The 27,438-nt window shown below is 40.1% G+C and overlaps 1 protein-coding gene across 9 annotated transcripts in view; it reads left to right on the top strand.

Moving 5' to 3' along the window:
- Positions 1-27,438, top strand: part of cdc42bpab (CDC42 binding protein kinase alpha (DMPK-like) b) — a 101,458-nt gene that overhangs the window by 34,549 nt on the left and 39,471 nt on the right. For all 9 annotated transcript variants that reach the window (XM_061704740.1, XM_061704744.1, XM_061704747.1 and 6 more), the window contains exons 2-6: positions 6,407-6,498; positions 10,726-10,809; positions 11,851-11,946; positions 12,625-12,773; positions 26,392-26,485. In XM_061704740.1, the coding sequence (XP_061560724.1) occupies positions 6,407-6,498; positions 10,726-10,809; positions 11,851-11,946; positions 12,625-12,773; positions 26,392-26,485 (515 nt within the window). The remainder of the gene's footprint in view (positions 1-6,406; positions 6,499-10,725; positions 10,810-11,850; positions 11,947-12,624; positions 12,774-26,391; positions 26,486-27,438) is intronic.

Consider the following 27,438-nt stretch of genomic DNA (forward strand, 5'->3'; position numbering starts at 1 on the left):
ATAGCAAAACTAAAGCTTAGATTGAAAAAAATCTGTTTAACAAGCATTCAACAACAGCTGTGTCTAATCATCATCAAAATAACAAAAATTGTTTTTCTGTTCACTGAGTATTGGATAAAAAGCTTACTTTTTTAATGGTGCATACTCCTTTATGTTGATGCATTATGATAGGCACACACAACCAAGCAGATTCTTATCTACCCAAGTGGTCTTTTATATAGCAGCTATTCAACGAAGTACTTTACCTTCTCACTCTCGGGTACAATACACGTGCTGTATTACTTGAAGAATACACTATGAGGTTCGTGCGTATGTGTATTTGTTTTCTTAAATAGTGACTGACATTATGGGTGTGACTCGCCTTACACAACAGAGAACATGGAGTACAAGGCTCGCACACCTAACAGTGCAGCTTAAAGGGTGCTGCGAGGGTGCTACCTCAGAGTGACTTCAGATTTGATTGACTTTGGATCAAATTAACACAAATATAACTGAGCTCAATGGGACATTCTTTCAGAGTGTCATTGTCATTAAACCTGTATTATAAAGCTATACGCATTTAGTCATCATTTTAACATTATCATTTGCCATGCAAGTATTAGCAGATATTAACCAGTCTAATATTAATTAATTGTGAGAGGTAAAAAAAAAAAAAGAACAAAGAAAAGTTGCGGCCTGGGTTTAGCCTGCCGACAGTTCAAACCTCTACTACCCACTTTCTTTAGACACACTTGTTAAACAATTTGTAAACCTTAATCACGAATGATGAAAAATCATTGTCATTGCTGACACACCTTACACAGCTCATTAGTATATAAGACATCAACTGTGACTTCACTGTAATGTCAAAACAGAATACAAAACACAACACTCTACGTATAGATCACAAGTGACAAGCAAATGGCAGCTAGCCAATAAGTACCTAGCTCGGGGCTTATGATAGTTTGCTTACTTACAGTGCATATTCTTCTCTTTCCCCATTCTTCTTCATCTCTTACCGCAGTCCTTTTTCAGAAAACCTGTCACTAACAGCCAAAGAAAATAGCAAACGCAAGTGAATCCTGATGCTTGCTGAAATTAGGTCTAGTGAGGTGCGCCTATGGCTTTCGTACTATGCTGTTTATATTAATATATGTTAACATTAGAACAGTTGGATGTCCAAAATATGTACGACACTTGAAGCATATTTTACCCAAAATTAAGTTTTGAAGCATTATATATTGGATATACAGACCCAGCCCAGCACATAGAGGAGACCCAACAATTCCATACAAACGCATGTATCAACACAGCGGAGTACTTTCATCATAAATTTCCTGAGATTTGTCTATACATGCGTACATTTTGACCACTCTTATCTGATCTGCCTGCTGCTGTGTACATGAAGGAAACATCAGTCACGGATACATGCCAACTTGAACTTAACCAAGCCAGCAAAATGTACTGAACTGCCTCTCATAAGTGTGCCATTTTAGCCAAATAAACACACTTGCCTGAAACTGCACAAAAATGGCCCTTGTGGTGATAAAGCAAGATGGGCCAGATAAGTGCTCTGGATTTTTAGTTTACAGCACGACATAGCTACGTGGATAAGTTTTGCGTCACTCATGTTTTTCCAGTTTCACTGGCTCCTGAGGCCAAACATGCCTGTCTTCTTCACAGTGTAGATTGCAAATGTAGCCATACATACACATTCTCATTGCATGTCGATGTCTTTCTCATGTAGACTGCAATACATTAACTACTTGTGACTGACATGTCATCTTTTTCCAATCTCGACTCACCAACTGTCATTGCAAAACCTCCTGAAAACAAAGAGCTTCAGTCATGCTCATAGCTTGGATTGACACTTCCCCAATCATTGCCAGGGGTTCATGCCACACCTTGTCGTAGCAACTGTTGCTATGTTTGGGTCTACCTGTGTATTTATGAGAGAGTTAAGATGTATGACAAAGCTGGATGGCATTTGCTTGTCTTAATGTGAAAAAAGAGCACAGCATGCTCAACTCATTGGCAGGGAAGCAGACACATTGATTGCTGCCTAAATGTGGGTTAGTTCATTGCTCATTGAATACAGGCAGTGAGTGTATATGACCTTACCTATACCCTCATATTTGTAGAACAAATTCCAATAATACATTGCATGCCAGTATAACAGGTTGTTAGCTGCCGTGTGTTTCAGTAAAGCACTTGTTGTTCAAATGTATTTTTGGCCTTTATTTATTTATTTATTTATTTATTTATTTTAATAAGTTCAAAGCAATTTTTAACATTCGTCCATGGAATTTGTATGAAGAACAGAGACAACAGCTCAGCATTAATCTGGTTTTGATGTGGGGAAGTAGATATTGTTGGGTGGATCTGCACATATTTGCATGTGTGCTTTGTTGTGGATAGGAACCTGTGGGCTTTGAGATGAAAGACGTTGCATGTGGTGGAGCTCCTGACTCAGCAGTCAACTACTTATCATGTTATCCTCTTCTTAGCTCTATTCCCCTTTTTCTGTACCCTGAAATTCATTGTAAGGACGAATAACACTAAAAGTGAACACTTGTATTCCATCCATTGCTCAAGCACTACCTTGTCAAATCACCTTTGATCACAGGTGTCAAACTTGTGGCCCGGGGGCCAGATCCGACCCGCCACATCATTTTATGTGCCCCGCGAAAGCAAATCAAAATTGCTCGTTGTGTTCTGGTGTAATACCATTGAGATATTTGCAAGCATTTTTTTGTTACCAATCCCACTTTGGAAAGAAATGTAATAGTCGAAAAAAAAACTGGTTATTCATCAATGTGTTGTGTATACTGTATGTAATTACAGTATATGAGCTAATCTTTCATTTATATGGGTTCAGAGTTGTAGCGGGCCTCCGAGGGAAGTCATAACTATGATGTGGCCCGTGACAAAAATGAGTTTGACACCCCTGCTTTAGATAAAGAAGCTGGGGCCTCATGTACAAAAGGAGCCTACGCACAAAAACGTGGCATGGGTTCTTTTTCACGGCAAAGTTCAGATGTATCAAGAGTGACATGACCTTGGAAATGTGCGGTGCGTCACGCCAACTTCATGGCTGACATACGCATGTTTCTGCAGCTGTCGGTGCTTTGGCGACACTTAGAGGGGATGCTGGGAAACTGTTATCATAAATGTGCACATCAGAGACACGTGAACAATTGGCACTGAAGAACAATTCATGCAGCAACATTTGATTTCAACAATGTAAAAGAAGCAAGGACTCTGAATTCACTTGTTGACCAGTGTATTAATGAATCACTGACATTTGTGAGGACAGCTATTAATTGATCAAGCTGATCATTTATGCCGCCTATTGCCCTCTCAATCGCTTTTTGTGACTCCAGCACATGCATTGGAAAAAAAGGTCATTTGAATTTACTTAATTTGAACATGTACATTGGTTGCACATGATTAATGTGTTGAAATGACATAATTATACAATTACAATAATATACGAAGGAAATGTGCTTGGATTTATGCGTACGTATAGATTCATACATCTGGATATTTTTGTGCGTACGACGTTTTCTGGATTTCAGCGTACGTCATGTTTCAGTAGCAAATCCACGCAAGCCTTTATACATGAGGCCCCAGGTGTGTGAGATGTGATGCCTAGTTGTCCTCTTTATAACGCTTTGTATCGATCCGTTGTGGTAAAGAAGGAGCTAAGCCAAAAGGCAAAGCTCTCGATTTACCGGTCGAGCTATGTTCCTACCCTCACCTATGGTCACGGGCTGTGGGTCGTGACCGAAAGAACAAGATCCCGGATACAAGCGGCCGAAATGAGTTTCCTCCGCAGGGTGTCCGGTCTCTCCCTTAGAGATGGGGTAAGAAGCTCGGTCATCTGGGAGGATCTCAGAGTAGAGCTGCTGCTCCTTCACATCGAGAGGAGCCTGATGAGGTGGCTGGGGCAACTGATTCGGATGCCTCCCTGACACCTCCCTGGTGAGGTGTTCCGGGCACGTCCCACCGGGAGGAGACCCCGGGGACGACCCAGGACACGCTGGAGAGACTACATCCTTCGGCTGACGTGGAACGCCTCGGGATCCCCCCGAAAGAGATGGATGAAGTGGCTGGGGAGAGGAAAGTCTGGTCGTCCCTGCTAAAGTTACTGCCCCCGCAACCCGACCTCGTGTAAGCGGTAGAAAATTGATGGATAAAGCTTACGTAAAAATCCCCAAAGGTATCAGGATGACAGCGGAGAAGGTTGAAGCTGAAATTTGTCTTCATGACCTTCCCGATGATGGGAATGAGACAATAAACGTATAACTTGTGTGCTCAATGCTGAATAATTGATGTCTCCTAGCATTTATTGATATGACTGTCCCCAATGCCAGATGCCAAAATAGGTTGCCTCCAGGGCCTGAAATGTGCTTTATTTACACTTTGCAGAGGTTTCATTGTTTTTCTTACTAGAATTAAATAAGTGGCGCTATGACTGCTGTACTGGAACATCTACCAAAGAATGAACTTATGTATTTTTATTTGTAATAAATGATGATGATAATGAACCAAAAATCTGTCATTGTAAAAATTCCAATTCACGAAAGGTGATCCAAAACATACTGCCAAGGCAACTCAATTTGTTTCAAAGAAGAAGAAGAAAAGAAATGCTGTTATAATGGCCCAGCCAATCACCTGACTTGAATCCAATCGAAAACCTATGGAAAGAACTGAAACTCAAAGGCCATAAAAGAAGCTCATGGAACCTTTAAGATTTGAAGACTGCTTGTGTAGAGGAATTGGCCAAAATCACACCAGAGCAATGCTTGCAACTAGTTTCTCCATACAGGAGGCATCTTGAACCTGTCATTGCAAACAAAGGCTTTTCTATTAAATACATTATTATTAAATAATTACCAGTTGGCGTGTTCAATACTCTTTCCATGTGTCATTTCACCTTATTACACACAACTTAACGAGCAATTTTGCAGGACCTCTGATTTCAACAAATTAGCGACATACACTTTACTTGGCTGTTTACTACTCTTTACCCTATGTACAATATTACTCTAGCCCGGAAGCGAAAAGAAATCAGAATTGAAAGAACCATGTTTTGTGTGTGTGTCGACTAATTTTAGCTTGATAGATAATGCTAACAGCTCAATTTTCTAGAATCCTGTTTTTTTTTTTAGGCCACTTTAATTTTATATTATTTATTTTTTTAGATTTCATTTTCACTGTGTGTTTTTGGTCAGCTGCTACAATACTGGATGAGGGAAATGTTTGCATGTAAACATTGTTTTAATTAAAGATTTTGGCATGGTTGTATTTATGCTTTCTACATGTTTTGTTCAGTTCTGTTCACTAGAATACTGAACACAACTTTAACTGGCTCTAAGAAAATTGAACAACGTGGCCAAGTATTTTTTCCCGCTAATACTGACTGTAACAGCTGAGTTACACAGTGTTTAGTTATGTGTGCAGCAGTCATAGCAGCCTGACTATGTCAGCCCCTCATGACTCTGCTAAGAGTGAGCACTTACTGACCTTATGTGTTAGTTTAGTTTTACCAAAGGCGTTCCCCTACTTTCACAGGGTGAAAATGTCATTTTCCGGAACACTAGTGCTTCTATAAAATCATGGCACCCACCCACGCAGACACACAAGTGTAGAGGGCGTGGACAAATGTAGTGGTGTTTCACTAAAAAGAAACATTATCTACCAGTAGTATCATTTTCCTAATTTGATAAGTGTACACATCCATATATGGTTTTGTGCTGCTTTTTTGGCTGCAGTGCTATGCCGTTGTAAATATGTTAGTGCTTTGGCCCCATGGTAAACTAAAATAATGTTCAAAGTTGACATATTGTGGAGAGAACCGACCTGCTGCCTTTAGTCAAGTAAGTGTATCAATATAACTATTATTATTGGCCTCGTTCAACATTCAGCCTATTATTCAGGTTATGCATGGAATACTGAGATCACACACACTACGAAGTATTTTAAATTGTTTTTCCAAAGGGAAATGATGACCTTGTGCCTATTGATTGTATCATTCTGGTTTTTAAAAAGAATACTGGCTTCAAAATAACTTTCATTTGGTCACCATTGAGCTGTGTCCTATCTTACCATTATCAGGTTGTCACTAACATTTATTAAAATGCACCTTATGCCATTAGTCAAAGGAAAGAATCGTGACATCTTGACAAATAAATTCATTCGAGGTTCATGCACTTTTACCATGTCATGTAAGTATTGCATTAAATCAAAATAAACTGGCACAAGATTATAACTCTGGCTCTTTTAGGTAATTACTATGAATGAAATCTATTTTCTGATCTATGACTTCATTCTTGTCAATGATATATGGTTTACAAATAGTCTTGTAGAATTCTCCTGAAACATATTTGAATGAACTTGACCTCTCTCCTTTTCTTTCCAACAGCAAAACCCTTTACATCCAAAGTGAAGCAGATGCGGCTACATAAAGATGACTTTGAAATCCTCAAAGTGATTGGACGAGGAGCTTTTGGAGAGGTAACGTTCTTCTGTATTTTAATTACACCCCCCCCACTCAACGCCATCTTGAAACCGTTTACTACCATACACATTCACAACCTGCAATTGGAGGTTTCCCCCCCTTTTGTTGTTTTGTTGAGAAAACAGGTGTCATGGGTCAGTTTGAAGCCTCTCTTTACATGTCAAATCCACTGTGTGGTTTTTGTTTGCTTTGACTGGAGAGGTCAAAATCTGAAACATGTTCCTCGAGGCACAAGTTGTTGCAGTAGGATCCTGACAATATTTACCAGTAAAACACAATTATGTTGTACCTTAACACCTTAATTACTAAGAGTCTAAAAGTGAACTGCTTTCTGCTGCATTCCAGCAGCAGTGTGTTGTACTAGATGCTTGAGCATGACTCCACTTGCTAAAAGGAAATTTCACATTTCTCCCTTCATAGGATTAAAGTACCAGTGAAACTAACCACTAAATACCACTTTGTTCATTTTGTTCTTCCTTGTATGTGTGCATGTAAGGAGGTTGGAAGATAGTTGTTAATTCAAAGCAGGGGAATGCTGTAAGAACAGGTATTGCAGATTTGCAGCTCTCAGCCAGTGCCCTTACATGAAATCAATATTCAGCAAAAGGTAGCTTCAAACTGATTGGCGCTCACCTTGTGAAGTTATTTTATTGCTTAATTGATCCATTACAGACTTGCCTTGCATTTCCCTCCATATTATCCAAGAAATGATGGCAACACCTTTGTACCAACAAGTCAGTGAGTTCTTTCAAGCACAGTTTCCCAACTTTTTCATCTCAAGACTTTTGTTCAGTCCCCTACCACCCAAACTTGATAAATTATATCACGTGTTACCATACGATCAGCATAAACTGTAAATGTGTAGTCATAAAGAACGCACCTCTTTAAAAATAGACAGTGAGGAAACTTTCAGGGAATTTAGCAAATAGTGGTTGGTTGATTGGAAGGCGAATAGACACACCTTGTCAGCATGTAGCTACAATACCGACGCAATACAGAGCCTCTGTAGCAAGTGCTAGAATGTCCATGAGTCAGTCATGTGTCTCTTAGTGTGTATTTTTCAGCATTATGTTCAGGGTTATATTGGGCCTTGTGAAAAGGTGTTACCTTGTGGTAGCATTCCAATGTCAGTGGTCCCAGGCCCACTTTATGACCAATGTGATTATTCCATTACTGCAACATTTAGTCACCTGACTGAAATGCTTTTTTTGGCTGTGACACCAAAATGATTGAATTTAAGAGCTATCTAGACATGCGGGCAAAAGATTCCAAAAGATGCACACACCTTGCTATTAAAAACTGTTGACTGATTCAATACAGTGGAACCTCGAAGTCCATTCCAGGATGCTAGATGACCCCTGGATTTGTCCCAATTTCTGATCAATTTTCTTTATGGGAAACAATCCAACTAGAAATAATCCTTTCATGAGTAACACTTTTGCCATTAAAAAAGGTACTGGTACAATTAATTTATTTGTGTAGATAGAATTTTATCACTGTTAATAGTGCAATGTAAAAACAAGAAAATATCCAGTCTTAACTTTAATGACAAAGGCATAATGTATAGGTCAATTGTCTTGCAGATGCTTCTCTTTTAACATTCTTAACATACCGCTCTGAAACCTAAACAACAATAAAAAAATTACCCTTGATATCAAGTAAATTGAATAGTGATGCTGGAGTCTTACTGCTTTGAATGAGATGCATGCTAGTTCACATAACTTAGTTTAACCCTTGTTGAGGCTCCTCCTTGTTTTCAAATAATTGTCGCAAAACAGCAACAGATAGCGCAGAGATGTTTTCTAAGCATGAGATTTCGTGAGGTCATCAGGTTTCCATTATGATATGATCAAGTTTTGAGTGGTGTCATGTGCAGCAGCGGTTAAAACTGAGGTTTTATGATTTTTATAGGCCTTTTCCACCCAAAAACATTTTGGCCAAATGCCCAAATCTTTGGACATGTTCCATAAAATTAAGCACTAAGCTTCGGGGGTGGGGGTGCTCACTATCTCGCTAGCTAGCCTTGCAAATCACAGTGCAGAGCCGTGAGGCAGACCGACCGAGTGAAGCTTTTCCTGTGTCTGTACAGTATGAGCGCGCATGGGGGGGGGGATTCTTGTTTTGGACGGCTGTTAATATAATTCAGCGGGCTGCCCAAGTAAAGCCTATGTAAGGGAAACACTGTATAGTGACTAAATCACTAAGTTGTCAACACTGACTCTGCTTTTGTTAATTAGCTCCTCTCTGTTTCCAGCCACGCTGTTCAGTGAAAGCAATGCATGTCAGCAGGGACTCAGTATTGAAGCCACACAAAAAAATTATTAAAATAAATTGTTCTGACAAATAAAGTTAAAATAATCAAAAAAATTGATGAATTGCCCAATCCTAATTTGGTGTAAGGATTTTGTTTTTTTTAGCCTTTAATTTAGCAACTCTCCCCCCATGGCTTCATCAAACTAATCATGATGATGGGACTCTTTGATTCTGCCTACTTGCTTGAAATGCGAACTTTTTAGTTGTCAATATAGTGTGCATGCCTGCATCAGTTATAATTCCAGGTGAAAAATGTGAGGTCTCCGTGATCCAAATTGGAAAAACGTTTAGGTTCTTGCTGCATGAAGCTGTCTAAACACAAAGGCCTTTGTGTCAAGTCGCTGGAAAAAAGTTTTGTCTTTGTGGGCAATGTTGTTGTTTCTTTCCAATTCAAAGTAAGGCGTCTGCATGAACATCGCATTGCTTTTTTTCCAAAAGAGTGCACAGCCAACAGACCCTGAGATTTTCATTCATTTATAAAAAACAAAACATGCAAACCTGCGCATCATTCGGTTCATTAAGTAAACAAACTGCCCTAACGTATACTTTGAATTAATAATTATGGAAAAAAAAGCTGAAAAGATCATGCTGCGGGAGGAGAACAAGAAGAAAGTAAAGTGGCAAGAGGAGACCAAGGCATTGCCAAGAATAGTGCGCTCTCCCCCTTTCCTCCTCTTCTTCCTCCCTTCCTCTACGGAGGGATCCAAACACTACAGGAATGTTATCATTGTATTGCATTAGCAACATTCCCCAGCTCATTTAATAGACTACAGACCCGGTTGCATGAGCTTCTGTTTGTTTCACTCCTTGTGTGTGTGTGTGTGTGTGTGTGTGTGTGTGTGTGTGTGTGTGTGTGTGTGTGTGTGTGTGCGTGTGTCACAAATTCTTTTCTGTTTACTCTTTGGTTCCTTTCTGCCTTACACGGTTCAACAGACAGTTTCTTTTTACATTGCAGACCAACATGCTATCACCCAAAACCCTTCTAGCATAAAGACACCTAAATAAATTATTAATCAACAGTAGCTATGATGTGAAGGAGGTACACGAAGGTATTAGAAGTGTAGTTGAAGTTAAAACTAAAAAGGCACCAGTAGTTTCTGAGAGTTTGTAATTCCTAAATAGTGCATGTAGTTTGCAGATGTTTCTACATCAAGAGCAGGACATATTTTTCAAAGGCTTGAATTGATCCACATGGAATGGCCTTCCATTTCTTTTAAGTTAATCTGAATATTGCATCTGTTCAAATGTTCCCACTCCCAGTTGATTTGGTTTAGTTTCAGACACTTTCCCTCGAATTATGAATCATTTCAAGTATCCAGCAGTCCCCTCCCCCCCATACCTCTTGAACTTTGCCAGCCCATCACCACTGTGACCTTCACTCTTCCTTCTCCCACATTGTCATATTTCTAATACTCCATTGGGTTTGTGACAAAGGAGACGAGAGATTAAGTGGCTGCTCATTGCTTACTTTTACATTGGGTGGCACCAACCTAATCCTATTTCAAGTCTTCTCACTTGTACGTTCTCTTTCACTGTTTGAATTATCCATGCAATGTCCCTTACCGATATTTATGCATAAGACAGGCAGGCACTGATATTTGAAATTAGAAACCATAGTTTTTTTTAATGAAACCCCGGCAGGATCATTTGGATTCACAGTTACTTTTCCACTACATCTGGGCTCAGGTCACAGTGTTACTTACTTTGCTTTGTGTGCTTATCGTACCACTGGCCCAAAATGTATCTCCTTTCAAGCTCAGAAATTTCTGAAAAGTATTTAATTTGTCTTCCCCACTCAGTACAGCACTTTAGATCACATAAAAGTCTGGTGTGATGCACTGTGGATGCCTATGTGCATTTCCAGTTCTTCTTATCCTTGTATTCACCATCACTTCTACTCCTGTGTGCAGGTAGCAGTTGTGAAGGTGAGAAATACGGACAAAGTATTTGCCATGAAGATTCTTAACAAGTGGGAGATGCTGAAGCGAGCAGAGGTAAGTGTCACTTGTCAGATTTTCTTCACTATGATATAGGGCTGCACGATTATGGCCAAAATAATAATCACAATTTTGATCAGTATTGTAATCACAAGGACCGTAATTTCTCATGTATAATGCGCACCTCCAAAGTTGACCTCAAAATTCTGGAAAACCCTTCTACCTATGTATAATGCATTTTTACAATGCATGATTTTATAGTATAGTATTATCTGTATTTTGTTAGTTTTTTCAAATTATTCTGAAGTTAAAAACCTTATTTGAACACACAAAACTTTCTTTTTATTTACTTGTTCTTACTTTGAAATTCACAGCCCTACTTTTATTTTGTCAAGGAGAACCTCTAGGGAGCGCTGACATAGTGGAATGAAAGTGTACAGCTTTTTCATAACCTCTTGATGGCGGCATGAATTGATAAAATGTTAGTATTTTTCATTTTCTCCTATACCCATGCATAATGCGCACCATTGACGCTTGACAATTTTTTGGGGTAAAAAATGCGCATTATACACGAAATTACGGTATTAATCACGATTTGTTCTCATCTTAGGGAAACTATGTAACAGTTTTCAGTTCAAAATGAATCTGTAAATACAAATAAATGATAGATAATTGAAAAAATAAATGTACCCAAAAAAATTCTACTTTAGCAAGGGCTAAAATGAATAAATTATTACAAAAGTGCAGTCACAATCACGTTTTGGGGTAAAATATGCCTCTGTCAGTTAAGTTTCACTCATGATGTCACTCGCAATGCCAGTATATACCTCACAAGGCCATTTTTACATTTACCATTTGTTAATTTGTTTTTACACTGACACTGAACCGAGGTTTACCTGTGGAAATCACCGTTTCATTAAGATTTCATGATTCTTTACTAAAGTTTAGACTGGGTGTTTTATTGTCTTTATGTCATGATATTAACACTCGACCAGCGTCCTGAAACAAATTGTTTGGGACCTGCTGGTGCTTGCTTTTGCTATTTCTATTATGTGTCTCACCTTTTGTAAGCTGTAAAATCAATTTTGTCTTTTTTAGACTGCATGCTTTCGGGAAGAGAGAGACGTGTTGGTGAATGGTGACTCCCAGTGGATTACCACCCTCCACTATGCCTTCCAGGATGACAACAATTTGGTAGGCCACGATGAGAGCTTTTGTATTTACATGATGTTTCAAACTTTAGGTAATAGTCACGGTCTTCTCTCTTTTCTGTGCACCCGGGTTACTCCAACTGCCACTTTGACCAGTTCACTCAGCACTCAGTTTAGAACACAATACTATCACTCCAATATGGCAGATGACCCGCCAGCTGCTGACCTGCACATTCATTTACTACCGCAAAGCACAACATAACTAAGAATTGTAGGAAATCAGGCCCTAACCCTACAACTGCCAATAAAAATGAATGTAACAATAATCCAAAAAAGCCTTAAATTTTGATACCATAGGCCATCATTCACCATTTAGCCTTACTGTCTATCCTCCCTCTCTTTCTCTCTGTGACCCAGAGTTCAAATGCCGGGACTGCATGTCATTCCATTTCCCACACTCTCACAACAAATACCTTAACCGAGACACTCCCCGAGACTTTATAAGACTAGACACCACTGCCCTTGCAGTCATCTAATTATGGAAAAAAAATTGTATGCATTTGTGCAGAACTCACAACCCCCGGTCCCCTCTCTAGTAATAGGTGAGGGGTTGTCTCTCTTTCTGCTTTGGCTCCTACAAAAAAATTATCTCCTGCATAGTTGTTAGGATAGTTTGCTACAATTAATTGCAATTAAGACAAACCTCTTAATGTTGTTGTAGTACCTGGTCATGGACTACTATGTGGGTGGCGATCTGCTCACCCTGCTCAGTAAATTCGAGGACCGGCTGCCCGAGGATATGGCCAGATTCTACCTGGCTGAAATGGTGCTTGCTATCGACTCTATTCACCAGCTTCACTACGTTCACAGGTGAGGAGCAAGGGCATTGTGTATCACAGGATGCAAACCTGTCTGTTTTTGTTGTTTGTAATAGTCATGAAACTACAGGTGAATAAAAATGTTTTTGTCCCATATTAAACGTCAAACAATGACAAAATAAAAATGCATTGTTAGTGTTCAGAATATAAAGGGATATTAGGGCATGCATTGAAAAACAAAAAAACAAAATGTTATGAGAATAAAGACAATATATTGAATGTCAGAATTCCCACATAGATGCAATAGTCTAATACCAAGCAGCTGCTGTCTTCCTCTTGACAGGTTAGAAATTAATTGGGTGATATCGTAAAAGATTTTAGCATCTGATTGATGATTGAACAAAGCCACCATTTCACTTTCAAGTGTTTGCACAGTAACATTATACTGCTCCTACACTGATGTTGGTGTGTATGTGCCTACAAAACCTTTGTGCAACTTGACAAGCTCCTCAACACTTAAAACTGTTTTCTTGTAAAATAACAACCTTGTTTCAACTTTGTTCTTTTCACTGTTGCCCAACTACTCCTTTTTATAGCCCCACAAAGGTCCATCCAGAGAAATTTGATTTTAAGTGGTTGTAAAAAGCAGATTTGACAATGACACTCAAGATTCTGACTCATCATTTCACATTGAGAACTTGTTTGGATCACTTATGAAAATTTTAAAGCGGCGTGAACACAAATGTGGCATGCAAGTGAAATAGGTTTGCTGCCGTGTGTCATTTTTCCTTGTAATGGTGGATAGGTTTGAAATAAACTTTTTTTTCAAGAAGGAAAACATTTTCTTTCACTGCTTGACTTGCAGATTATAATTTGCCATGTTTTTAGCCAGACATGATAAGGACAACTTTTTTATTGTCAGTCTTGTGATAATTATTTTTATTTTGAATTTCCAACAATGAGTAAACAATCCTATTGGTGTTTTCTTTAATCTTGAAATGCTAAAACATACAGTATCAAGTGGGCATTAGTACATGTGTGATCCAAGTGTTACCACCTATTTCTGTCAGTACTGAATTGGATGTAATACAAATTAATTAAGAATAGTTTAACTACCAAGCTACAGTGATTATTTGATTTGGGACTCCAAGTCGGTGAGACACAACACTAGCGCTTCAAATTTTCCAAAGGGGGAATGGGGGTTGGCTTGAAACTGTGCAGAGGACAGAACAAAACATGTTGCAGCCGGAATGCATCGCTGCCGGCTGCTGCTGCCGCCACTGTGTTCCAAAGCTGAAGCCGTTTATTTTCAAAAGCCAAATGAAGAGAGAAGAGGGGACTGGTGGGAAAGTAGAGCGACTGATGATGCCAGTGTAGGCAGACAAGTCAGACAGTCAAAAAGAGAGTTCTTCTTTCAACTACAATGGTGGTACCCGTGATTGTGGTATGACAGGAATGCTCTGCTCTGTGAGTTGAGTGCGAATTGCAATGAAGTTGGGACGTTGTGTTAAATGTCAATAAAAACAGAATACAATGATTTGCAAATTATGTTCAACCTATATTTAATTGAATACACTACAAAGGCAAGATATCTTATGTTCAAACTCATAAACTTGATTGTTTTTAGCAAATAATCATTAACTTAGAATTTTATGGTTGCAACACATTCCAAAAAAGCTGGGACAGGTGGCAAAAAAGACTGAGAAAGTTGAGGAATGCTCATCAAACACCTGTTTGGAACATCCCACTGGTGAACAGGCTAATTGGGAACAGGTGGGTGCCATGATTGGGTCTAAAAGGAGCTTCCCTGAATTGCTCAGTCATTCACAAGCAAAGATGGGGCGAGGTTTACCTCTTTGTGAACAAGTGTGTGAGAAAATAGTCGAACAGTTTAAGGACAATGTTCCTCAACGTACAATTGCAAGGAATTTAGGGATTTCATCATCTACGGTCCATAATAACATCAAAAGATCCAGAGAATCTGGAGAAATCACTGCATGTCAGCGGCAAGGCCGAAAACCAACATTGAATGCCCGTGACCTTCGATCCCTCAGGCGGCACTGCATCAAAAACCGGCATCAATGTGTAAAGGATATCACCACATCTGCTCAGGAACACTTCAGAAAACCATTGTCAGTAAATACAATTCGGCGCTACATCCGTAAGTGTAACTTAAAACTCTACTATGCAAAGCAAAAGCCATTTATCAACAACAACCAGAAAAGCCACCGGCTTCTCTGGGCCCGAGCTCATCTAAGATAGACTGATGCAAAGTGGAAAAGTGTTCTGTGGTCTGACGAGTCCACATTTCAAATTGTTTTTTGAAATTGTGGACGTTGTGTCCTCCGGGCCAAAGAGGAAAAGAACCATCCGGACTGTTATGGACGCAAAGTTCAAAAGCCAACATCTGTGATGGTATGGAGCTGTTTGTGTGCCAATGGCATGGGTAACTTACACATCTGTGAAGGCACTATTAATGCTGAAAGGTACATACAGGTTTTGGAGAAACATATGCTGCCATCCAAGCAATGTCTTTGTCATGGCCGCCCCTGCTTATTTCAGCAAGACATTCTGCACGTGTCACAACAGCGTGGCTTCGTAGTAAAAGAGTGCAGGTACTAGACTGGCCTGCTTGCAGTCCAGACCTGTCTCCCATTGAAAATGTGTGGCGCATTATGAAGCGTACAATACGACAATGGAGACCCCGGACTGTTGAACAGCTGAAGCTGTACATCAAGCAAGAATTGGAAAGAATTCCACCTACAAAGCTTCAACAATTAGTGTCCTCAGTTCCCAAACATTTATTGAATGTTGTTAAAAGAAAAGTTGATATAACAGTGGTAAACATGACCCTGTCCCAGCTTTTTTGGAACGTGTTGCAGCCATAAAATTAGTTAATTTTTAGTTAATGATTATTTGCTAAAAACAATAAAGTTGATCAGTTTGAACATTAAATATCTTGTCTTTCTAGTGTATTCAATTAAATATAGGTTGAACATGATTTGCAAATCATTGTATTCTGTTTGTATTTGTTTATCCCAACAACTTGTTTATCCCCAATTCCAACTTCGTCCCAACTTCATTGGAATTGGGGTTGTACATGTAGTTATGCATGCATGTGTATATTATATGTACAGTATATGTGCATATCTACATATATGTACATATATTAGGTGTTGAACCGACTTGTCGACTTTACCACTCCATGACGACGGTTTTTAGGGTTAGGGTCGATAATGGCAACCACATGGAAGCCATGCTGAAATCAAGAGGTGGTGGCGTCTTGAGACCGGTGGCACATCCATCCATCCATTGTCTGAGCCGCTTATCCTCACAAGGGTCACGGGAGTGCTGGAGCCTATCCCAGCTATCATCGGGCAGGAGGCGGGGTGCACCCTGAAATGGATCCCAGCCAATCGCAGGGCACATACAAACAAACAACCATCCGCAGTCAGCCACTTGTAAAATAGGATAGTCAATCCTCAAATATAACAAAAGCACAAGTACTATGCATTCTGAAGTCCAACATTTTTCCCTATTTGACGTTCATGGTCTCATTAAGAATAAGTCTGAAGTTACTTACCTTATGTACACTATATTGCCAAAAGTATTTGTTCACCAGACTTGACACGGATATGAATTTATGTGACATCCCATTCTTAAGTCATAGCGTTTAATGTCATCGGTCCACCCTCTGCAGTTAAAACAGCTTAAACTCTTCTGGCGAGGTTTTTTTCCACAAGGTTTAGGAATGTGTTCATGCGAATTTATGACCATTTTTCCAGAAGCACATTTGTGAGGTTACATACTGATTTTGGACGAGAAATCTCTGCTCTCATTTTTCCAAAAGTGTTCTATATAGGCCAGGCGGTCAGGATTGTACAGGCCAGTCAAGTTCATCCACATCAAACACTCGCATCTGTGTCTTTATGAACCTTGTTGGAACAGGAAGGGGCCATCTTCAAACTGTTCCCACAAAGTTTGAAATCTCCGAAATATTATCCCCTGAGCTCCAGTGAAAGGAACTCTGAATGATTCAGCAAACTAAGAGATTTTAGACAGTCAAACAGTTTGTGGATTACCTCTTCTTGTTCCAACATGTCTGTGCACCAGTGCACAAAGCAAGGTCCATAAAGACTATTTTTTGGTATGGGTGAACTTGACTGACCTGGACAGAGTCCTACCCTCAACCTGATAGAGCACCTTTGGGTTGATTTCGAGTAGAGAATGAGCCAGGCTGTGTCATCCAACATCAGTGTGTGACCCCAAAATATGCTTCTGGAAGAATGGGCAAACATTTCCATAAAGTCACTCCTAAACCTTCTTGAAACCCTTCCCACAAGAGTTGAAGCTGTTAAAGCTGCAAATTGTAGACCAACATTATATTAAACCATATGGATTTACAATGGGATATAACTTCAAATCATATGTGAATCTAGGTAGGTGAGTGAATACCTTTGGCAGGATAGAGTATATGTATGCATGTGTAAATACTGCATACATACAGTGAGTAGCTGTGATTCATTATTTTATTAGTATGAACGGTCAAATAGACCAATATATGAATGTGAAACTTCAGATATTGCTTAACAATGTAACGTAACTAAAACAATGAATACAATCTTTATAAAACAACAAATTATGGCAATATTGTCTTAAATTAATGTTCTTTGTTTCCACTTGTGAAACAGCACAATAGGCCCACGAGGCAGAATTTACATAGCTGTTTTTTCCTCCGCTGTTTCTGCCATGCTTCTCATAAATGAGTCCCTTTTGAAAACTTGGCTTCTTTGTTGGGCCGCGGAGACTTTGTGTGACATCATATGAGTGCTTGGCTCCATTTCATTGGTGGAATGGAGTCAAATGCAAGTGGTTATGTTGGATTGGTGAAAGTCACGTGACAGCGCCTGAGGCAGAAATATTTCTGACAAACCAGAACAAATAGATCACACAAGCAAGAATAGATTGATAAATAAAAATAGTGAGCAGAATGAAGCTCAGTGTAGTGGAGTAAAAGTGTTTCATTGAAACTTCTCTGACTAGTACAATTTATTTAAAATTTTTATGTAAATGACATGTAGATGTATATACACGGCGGCACGGTGGACGATTGGTTAGAGCATCTGCCTCACAGTCCTGAGGACCGGGGTTCAATGCCCACCCCCACCTGTGTGGAGTTTGCATGTTCTCCCTGTGCCTGTGTGGGTTTTCTCCGGGCACTCCGGTTTCCTCCCACATCCCAAAAACATGCATGGTAGGTTAATTGAACACTCTAAATTGCCCGTAGGTGTGAATGTGAGTGCGAATGGTTGTTTGTTTGTATGTGCCCTGCGATTGGCTGGCAACCATTTCAGGTTGTACCCCGCCTCCTGCCCGATGATAGCTGGGGTAGGCTCCAGCACTCCCGCGACCCTTGTGGGGATAAGCGGCTCATTATAATGGATGGATGGATGTATGTACACACACATACAGTCAGTCCCCGAGGGGTGCCAATATTTTTTAGCACGAGTATAAAAAGACACATTGTGCTCTTTTTTTCTTGACTGTCTGACAAATGATGAACTTGACTGGCCTGTACAATCCTGATCTCCTGACCTATATAGAACACTTTTGGATAAATGAGTGCAGAGACTTCTCGTCCAAAATCAGTGTGTAACCTCACAAATGTGCTTCTGGAAAAATGGTCAAATCAGACAAAACGTTTCCTGTTTTAGGTCAATTAGGATTATCAAAATTATTTATATTTGCTAAATGCTAGACTAGTGAGAGAAGGATTTTTTTTAAGACACATACATAAATTGGCACTACAGTGATGGTAAAAAAAATCTTGGCTCCCTAAGTGTGCCAATATTTTTTTAGCATGAATGTGTATATGCAAGAATGTGTATGTATTGTACAGCTTTGTACAGTTGTGCTCATAAGTTTACATACCATGGCAGAATTTATGATTTCTTGGCCATTTTTTCAGAGGATATGAGTAATACAAAAACCTTTCTTTCACTCATGGTTAGTGCTTGGGTGAAGCCATGTCTTATCAAACAACTGTGTTTGCTCTTTTTAAATCATAATGACAACAGAAACTCCACAAATTACCCTGATAAAGTCTACATACCCTTGAGATTTTAGCCTGATAACATGCACACAAGTTGACACAAATGGGTTTGAATGGCTACTACAGGTAACCATCCACACCTCCGATCTGTCTGCTTGTAATTAGTGTGTGTATAAAGGTTCAGTGAGTTTCTGGGCTCCTGACAGACCCTTGCACTGACATGTCTGGATTCTGAGTCATGGGGAAAGCAAAAGAATTGTCAAAAGATCTGCGTGAAAAGGTAATTGAACTATATAAAACAGACAAGGGATATAAGAAAGTATCCAAGAAATTGAGAATGCCAATTAGCAGTGTTCAAACCCTAATTAAGAAGTGGAAAATGAGACAGACAGTTGAAACCAAACCACGATCAGGTCGACCCACAAAAAAATTCTGCCACCATGGCCAGGAAAATTGTTCGAGATGCAAAGAAAAGATGACTTCAGCTCTCTGGGGAAAAAAAGTGGTGTGGATGTTTCAAGATGCAGACTAAGGAGACACTTGAAGAAAAATGGACTGCATGGTCGAGTTACCAGAAGAAAGCCATTACTACGCCAATGCCACACAAAAAAATAATGCTTACAATATGCCAAACAGTACAGAGAAAAGCCTCAAAACTTCTGGAACAAAATCATTTGGAGTGATGAGACAAAAATTTAACTTTTTGGCCATAACCATAAACGTGACATTTGGAGAGGAGTCAACATTGCCTATGATGAAATGTACACCATTCCTACTGTGAAAGATGGAGGTGGATCGCTGTTTTGGGGATGTGTGACCTACAAAGGTACGGGAAACTTGGTCAAAATTGATGGCAAGATGAATGCAGCATGTTATCAACTAATATTAGAGGAAATTATGCACTCATCAGCCCGGAAGCTGCGCATGGGACGGACTTGGATATTCCAACATGATGATGATGATGATGATGATGATCCAGAACACAAAAGCCAAGTCAATCTTTCATGGGCTACAGCAGAATAAAGTGAAGGTTCTGGAGTGGTCATCTCAGTCTCTTGACCTCAATATCATTGAGTCACTCAGGGGAGATCTCAAGCGTGCATTTCATACAAGACAGCCCAAAAATCTACAGGAACTAGAGGCCTTTTGCCAAGAAGAATGGGCAGCTTTACTATCAGAGAAAATAAAGAGCCTCATCCACAGCTATCACAAAAGACTCCAAGCTGTCATTGATGTTAAAGGGGGCAATACAAAAACTGGGGTATGTAAACTTTTGATCAGGGTCATTTGTGTAGTTATGTAAATTCTGCCAGGGTATGTAAACTTATGAGCACAACTGTATGTGTGCGTGCACACTTCCATTCAAGTAATTACATTTGTAGTCAACAGAAGACAAAAATGCCAGTGTATGTGCTCTTATAGCATGTTCGACGGTTTAACATTTTTTTGTTTGTTTGCCAAGTTCGCTGTCATTCTTGTCAATATTAGCCTCAAATGAGCTTAAATGACGCTTCATGTTTCAATTATTAAACAATAACTAGACAGTCTGACATTGCAATGAGAAGCTGTCCGTATCACTCAACAAAAACACAATTCCTTCGGGATAAGAAATTTGAAAACAAGTCCTGTGATCCTCTTTGTACTTTGCTGCAGTAGTGCTGGCAGGAAGCTAACATTGTCACTGGCTAACAAACAAACAAACCAACAATAAAAAGAAAACTGTGTCTGTACTGACTAATCTGTTTACTGGATTAAAAATTGCTGTGGTCACACTGGGGGTGATTGCGAGCCTCGTGTTGGCAATCTCTGCCCTATATAATGAGTGACAGCTGCATGAGACATTTGATATGAGACAATTTCAAGTGCGCTATTAGCACAATGCTTGGTTCCCAGTAACACCAAGTGGAATGCACCAGCCTACCATCCGTTTCCAAATCTGTGCCCACATATCAGGAATTCGACATGCTTATCAACTCTCACATATTGTTATGTGAGAAGCTGATTGTATTATCATGTTATTTCTGGTTGGCATAGATTTAGTTATTCTAGTAGTGAATAGAAAGCACCAGCATGTCCTTTTTTAATTGTAAGACATTAAATTTCTGAGAAGGATTGCTTTTGTTCTTTCCTACATTTGTTCCTGTCCTTTCTCAGAGTTGTAATTGTCACTTCCTCTCTCTTTTCCTGGAATAAAAATAAAACCAATTAAAGTCAAAATGTAAATCGGCAGCAGCTCTGTCATAGGAATATTGGCCTGGAGAGAAGTTTTCACCAGTCAAGAATTAGTCTCATATGATAAATTCTTACACTATTTTAAAATATTTATGCTCCATTCCTGTTTAACTCCAAACACTTTACCCACCTACTATACACAACAATATTGTTGTTACAGTGGCGCCTTGACAAATTAGTTTAATTTGTTCTGCGTCTTTGCATGTAACTCAGATCACTCGTATCTCAAATCAGCTCTCCCCATTGAAATGAATGGAAATGCCATTGATTAAAAAAACACCACACTCCAGATAGGATAGGACAGCTGGTTTGAAAGAGGTATAAAAGAAGCAATCTACATCAAACTAGAAAAGCAGTCTCTTAACAGAGGATGAGGTTTGAGGCATTACCAATCGTCTGCCGATAATAATGTCCTGACCCCCCCCCTCAAGATCGCTTCATTCAATGGGAAGAGTGGCCCTAACGACCTGTTTTGCCACAAGACGAGTGAACAACTGATTGGTATTGTAGGACTGTACTGTACTGGGCAACAACAACAACACCCTATTGTTGACCGCCGCAATGAAACACACCCACCGAGGAATAAATATAGGCACTCGCCACCTACAATTGAGAACTGACTAAGCCTTTTGGATTAAAGGTGAAACATCCTTCAACAAACAAGAATAGCCCAATTGCCTTGGTTAAACCTTTATGAATAAATGAATCATGATCATGTTTCGCGTGGGCCTGAAGTTGACAATTGATGTAAAGAAGTGAGCATTATATATGTAGACACAAATAATTGTGAGAATAAAGGAAGTGAGTGGGGAGCCACTAATTGCATGGTGTTATCTATGGGCTTCTGTGGGGGCTGGTGGGAGTAGCAGACATGGAAGAGTGGAAGGAAAGGCAAAGGAACATGAAGAGGGGATGACGCTGTTTTCCTTGAAGTCCCCTTTTGGACTGTTTGGGACAGTAATGATGGGTTAGGAGAGGTGTGTGGGTGTGGTGTTGATATGTGCCCCCATGCTATAACCCTCAGCCCCTCCCCTCCTCTTTCTATGTTACATCCATGCGCTCCTGAGAGTCCCACACTATTTATTTATTTATTTATTCATTCCCCCCAGAGGGTGGAGTCAGCCAGGCACATCCGTTGAGGAGGGTGTGATTTGCTGGCTGGTCCCGTTTGAGAAAATGCATACATGTGTGCGTGGCTGTGTGTTGGCAGCATGAAGACGAGGGTGTGCGTTTTCATCATGGTTGTGGTGTGTGTCTGTACGAGGTGACGCCTCTTTCCTATTCACATGGCTAAGGCAAAGGACAATGTAGCCACCCTCTAAATTAGTAGCTCTTGGTGTTCAATTTATGAGAAAACTATCCCATCTCTTCATCAATTAAACAGACTTTATTAAGCATCTATTTCCAAATGTAAAATGTGTGGTTCCACAGCAGAACAATGATATTCTAATAGTTTTCCCTTGGGTAATCACAACTGAAGTGAATGGTGATGTCAAAGTCTCTTGGGATTATTAATGATCCCATCCTTTCTTTTGCAGGGATCCTTCTTGAAGGCATATTTAAGCCCTTAAATACTAATACTAGTGTGGGCTTGGATGGATGGATGGATAAATACTTTATTCAGTCTGTGAGTTAACTTGAATAGAATGCGTACAAATGAAAAAAAAAAAAAATGCATTAGCCAAGACATTTGGTGTGCAGTTCTTCAATCAATAAATATCTCATGTTGGTGTATCGATACTGTATCATGAGAGTTAAAAATATAACATACTGGTAATAGCAATATTTATCCCACCCCCTAGTGCAGGCCCATTAGTAGTGTAGTGGCACAATTACTGTAGTTGACTTATGTATAGCTGGTGTGCGATCGATCCCTTAGTGTTTATATTTGTACATCAAATGTATCTTTTGTTGTCAGGTTGTTGGCATAAAATGTATAATTAGATTGATATTGATGTGGATGGTGTTTGAGACAAATACAATCTTGGATGAAAGAGCACCAGCCAACTCCCATGAGAGACTAAATGTGTTAGTCAAATGAACAGTGTGTGCGCCCATGTATTTAGTGGTCAGTGATCTGCGTGGCCTCACAGAGGGGCCTGAGTTCAATAGCCCAACTCACCATGGCTTAGTGCTGCCTAGCACCACATCTGTCTAGTGTGGGTTTGTGTGTATGGGGGAGCGCAAAAGCTCTATTCTGCTAGTGTCAGAGGAGATGTGGGGGTTGGTACTTAGGAGTGTTTTCCATGTGCGCGACAGATAGAGGGAGATTTGTGCTGATGACTATGTTGGGTATCATTCCAGTCCTTTCGTCATGAAATGTACTACACTGTATGTCCAGCGTCCGTAATCTTTTGTTGGTGGAATCTGACTTCTGTGGAGGTTTGTGTATGTGTGTGTAAGGTGGTAGGTGTTTTCCTATTGACTACAGCCCCATGTTTTATTGATCAGGACTATGTGTCTCCGTGGCTCGCTATTCTACAAGAGAGTGGCTTTATTTCTCTGTGATAGATATGGTTAATATTTTATAGGGTTATTGATTATTTGCTTTGACAGATTGTTTCATAAGTGTCTTTTTTTAAAATAAGTGAACCCTATTAAAATTTATTTGATGCACAGCTACTAAAGACAGTTTATAGGATCGCTGTTGTTCACAAATTCATGGTTCTGTTTCTAAAGATTTTATGACTATTTGCAAATAAATTCTTTGGCATCTGCATGTGAATATATTTTAATTTTTCATTTTTACATTAATTTTAATTCATGTAAATCAACTTGAATATACAAAATAGCTGTTTTCCCTTTTGGTAACATGTATTTGCCACTGCTCGACCTTTATCCGTGTAAAATAAATATTATGAATCATTGACAGTACTATGGTATTTAAAGATCTGGCTCTTTCAAATACAGTACTTTGATTGGTTTCAGGGTTCCTCCCCTTTGTCAAGTGGTACTAGAGGTCACACAGTCAGAACAATTGCTTGCATAGACCCATGTGCGACATCCTTGTCTGTGCAGCTTCCAGTCAACGTGCGTTTGTGTGTGTGTGTGTGTGTGTGTGTGTGTGTGTGTGTGTGTGTGTGTGTGTGTGTGTGTTTGTTTGTCAGGCTGCAACCAGATGGCCCTCCCAGATGGGTGGTGTGTCTTAGAAGAGCTTACCTCCCTCTATTCTAGTCTGCTCTTTAAGATCGCAGGAGTCTTGTGACACAGTTGCTCAATTAACTGGGCTAACTAGCGCAGTATTAGCTTAGCATTCGCTTGTAGGCCTTAAGGCTTCTTTATACTCGCGCTGACATCACTGAGGCTGTACCACGCGTAGTTTGCCGTTATACTCGAGCGCATCCCACGCGTGCAGTTTTGAAAATGTACTGCAGTTCACCTCCACGTCGGGGGTGTCGCTATGGCTGGTATTGGCCACCACAGCGTGGAGTTTCCTCTGAATGTTTTGGGCCATTTCGGAAGCAATTTTTACTTTCCTTTCAGTAACAAGGAACAAAGCAACAACGATGGCGACTGTGGAACAGTGTCTGCTCGAACAAATTGACCTTGATGCCCAGATGATACGTTTAATTATGCTGCAAAATCGATCGAGAAGGTGGCGGCGTAGATGGTATATAGAACCAAGGGGCACGCTGAGTACGTCATCACAGCAGGTGACTAAAACGGACCAATCATGAGAGATGATCTCCACGCCGTTCGACACGCAGCAACAATTTTTGCACGTCAAGCTTCGCAGAGTGGCCGCGCGGAGCAATTCGTTGGTCACGTGATGCAACGCGGGTGTTGTCAGCCGCGCGACCGCGGGGCTATAAAGAGGCCTTTACAAGGTGTCGAAGTTTAGGAGTGAGCTGTGTGTGTGTGTGTGTGTGTGTGTGTGCGCAAGTGTGTGTGTTCATGCAAAGTTATAGGAGTTTGTGCAGAAATCCTCACTTGTGAATAGGAGCTCCTAACATCAGTTAGAGGTTCCATTAAGTCTAACATGATTTTGTCCAATGCTAAATACTGCAACTACTCCCAAAGCCTGAGACCCACACTTCTGACTCAGAGGTGAACTGCAGTTTTCAAAACTGCGCGCATGGGTTGCGCTCGAGGATAAAGGCAAACTACGCGAGGGACAACCGCAATGACGTCAGCGCGGTTGCCGTCCGGGCGAGTATAAAGAAGCCTTCAGGGTTATTGAGTTATTATTGTCACCTCTTGGTTTGTTTGTTTGCATGTTAGTTAGGATAGTTAGCAGCGTTACACAAACTCTACACCACTGGTTTTCATGAAACCTTGTGGCTAAGTGTATATAGCAAGAGCCCATTTAATATTTTCCTGAAGGATGCATTTGGGATTAGCCTTTGAAGTTGGTAATAGTGAAAAATTAGGTGAAACAGACAATAATTTTAGTCAATTCATTTTCAGAATGAGTGTTTAAAGAGGAGGATGCTATTCAAATCAAAGAAATAAGACAAATTTAATTTTAATCTTAAATTTGTACATCAACATGTACTTGAGTGCTGTAAAGCTTTTCGATGTGAAGAAAATTGTTTGATTTTGCCTTATTGTACTTGTCAGAGTCTTCCAGGTTGCTTAATTTATGTTAAAATCAAAAATAATTTCTGCGGGGGCTCAGGGGCATACCCACAGACACCGAGACGAGTCATTTGACATGTACTGAGGCACAGGTGAATTTTAAAAATGAAACTTCTTTCAGACTCTGATGTTGAATTAAATATTTTTTGTTCAGTCAGTCTGTGCTGCCCGGTACCAAACGGCTCATGGAACGGTAACCAGTCCGTGGCCCTGTGGTTGGGTTCTGCTGCTGTTAGATCCCTCTTACACACAAATAAATACAAAATACTTGCTTTACAGTTTGTGAGAATTTAGGGGTTGTAGTTACTGTGGCTCAGTTTACTTAGGAGCTGTGTGTTTGGGGGGGGATTCTTTTTCATATATACAGATTTGATCATCAGTCTTTTTTATTTGAACTTGGGAGTTGAGTAACATACACACACAAAGCCAACTCAGCACTTGTTGTTTAACAAGTTGTATTTGGAAACATTAATGTGGGGGGATCTTCTTGAGTTGATGCAAAGAAAATACAAATAAACCCTGAGGTGGTTTAACTGCAGTAGTGGTAGCTTCTGCTCTGCATTCAAATTAATCCTGTTGACATAATCTGGAACAATATTATAAATATGTCAGCAGCTGTAAGGATGAAAAAAAAGTTGCATGCCCTGTGTAAAACCTTTTGAACAATGTTAACAAAATTTTCCATTTAGATAAATGCTCATTCTGGGGTAAGATTTTAACTGAGTGCAAACTTGTTTTATTCTAAAGAGCACATTTCCCTCTTACCTACTTCATTAGATGACAGTTTGCTCTCTCAATTCTTCTTCAGGGACATAAAGCCAGACAACATCCTGTTGGATAGGAATGGACATATCCGCTTGGCTGACTTTGGCTCCTGCCTCAAACTCATGGAGGACGGAACGGTATGTACAGTGGGTACGGAAAGTATTAAGACCCCCTTAGATTTTTCACTCTTTTTTTATATTGCAGCCATTTGCTAAAATCGTTTAAGTTCATTTTTCCCCACATTAATGTACACACAGCACCCCATATTGACAGAAAAAAAACGGAATTGTTGAAAATTTTGCAGATTTATTAAAAACAAAAAACTGAAATATCACACAGCCATAGGTATTCAGACCCTTTGCTCAGTATTTAGTAGAAGCACCCTTTTGAGCTAATACAGCCATGAGTCTTTTTGGGAATGATGCAACAAGTTTTTCACACCTGGATTTGGGGATCCTCTGCCATTCCTCCTTGCAGATTCTCTCCAGTTCTGTCTGGTTGGATGGTGAGCGTTGGTGGACAACCATTTTCAGGTCTTTTCAATTGGGTTTTAGTCAGGGCTCTGGCTGGGCCATTCAGAAACAGTCACGGAGTTGTTCTGAAGCCACTCCTTTGGTATTTTAGCTGTGTGCTTTGGGTCATTGTCTTTTTTGAAGGTGAACCTTTGGCCCAGTTTGAGGTTCTGAGCCCTGTGGAGAAGGTTTTCGTCCAGGATATCCGTGTACTTGGCCGCATTCATCTTTTCTTCGATTGCAACCAGTCTCCCTGTCCTTGCAGCTGAAAAACACACACACAGCATGATGCTGCCACCACCATGCTTCACTGTTGGGACTGTATTGGACAGGTGATGAGCAGTGCCTGGTTTTCTCCACACATGGCACTTAGAATTAAGGCCAACAATTTCTATCTTGGTCTCATCAGACCAGCAAATCTTATTCCTCACCATCTTGGAGTCGTTCAAGTGTTTTTTAGCAAAATCCATGCGGGCTTTCATGTCTTGCACTGAGGAGAGGCTTCCGTTGGGCCACTCTGCCATATAGCCCCTACTGGTGGAGGGCTGCAGTGATGGTTGACTTTCTACACCTTTCTC

Source organism: Phycodurus eques, chromosome 18 (assembly GCF_024500275.1).
Source record: "Phycodurus eques isolate BA_2022a chromosome 18, UOR_Pequ_1.1, whole genome shotgun sequence".
Taxonomy (NCBI): domain Eukaryota; kingdom Metazoa; phylum Chordata; class Actinopteri; order Syngnathiformes; family Syngnathidae; genus Phycodurus; species Phycodurus eques.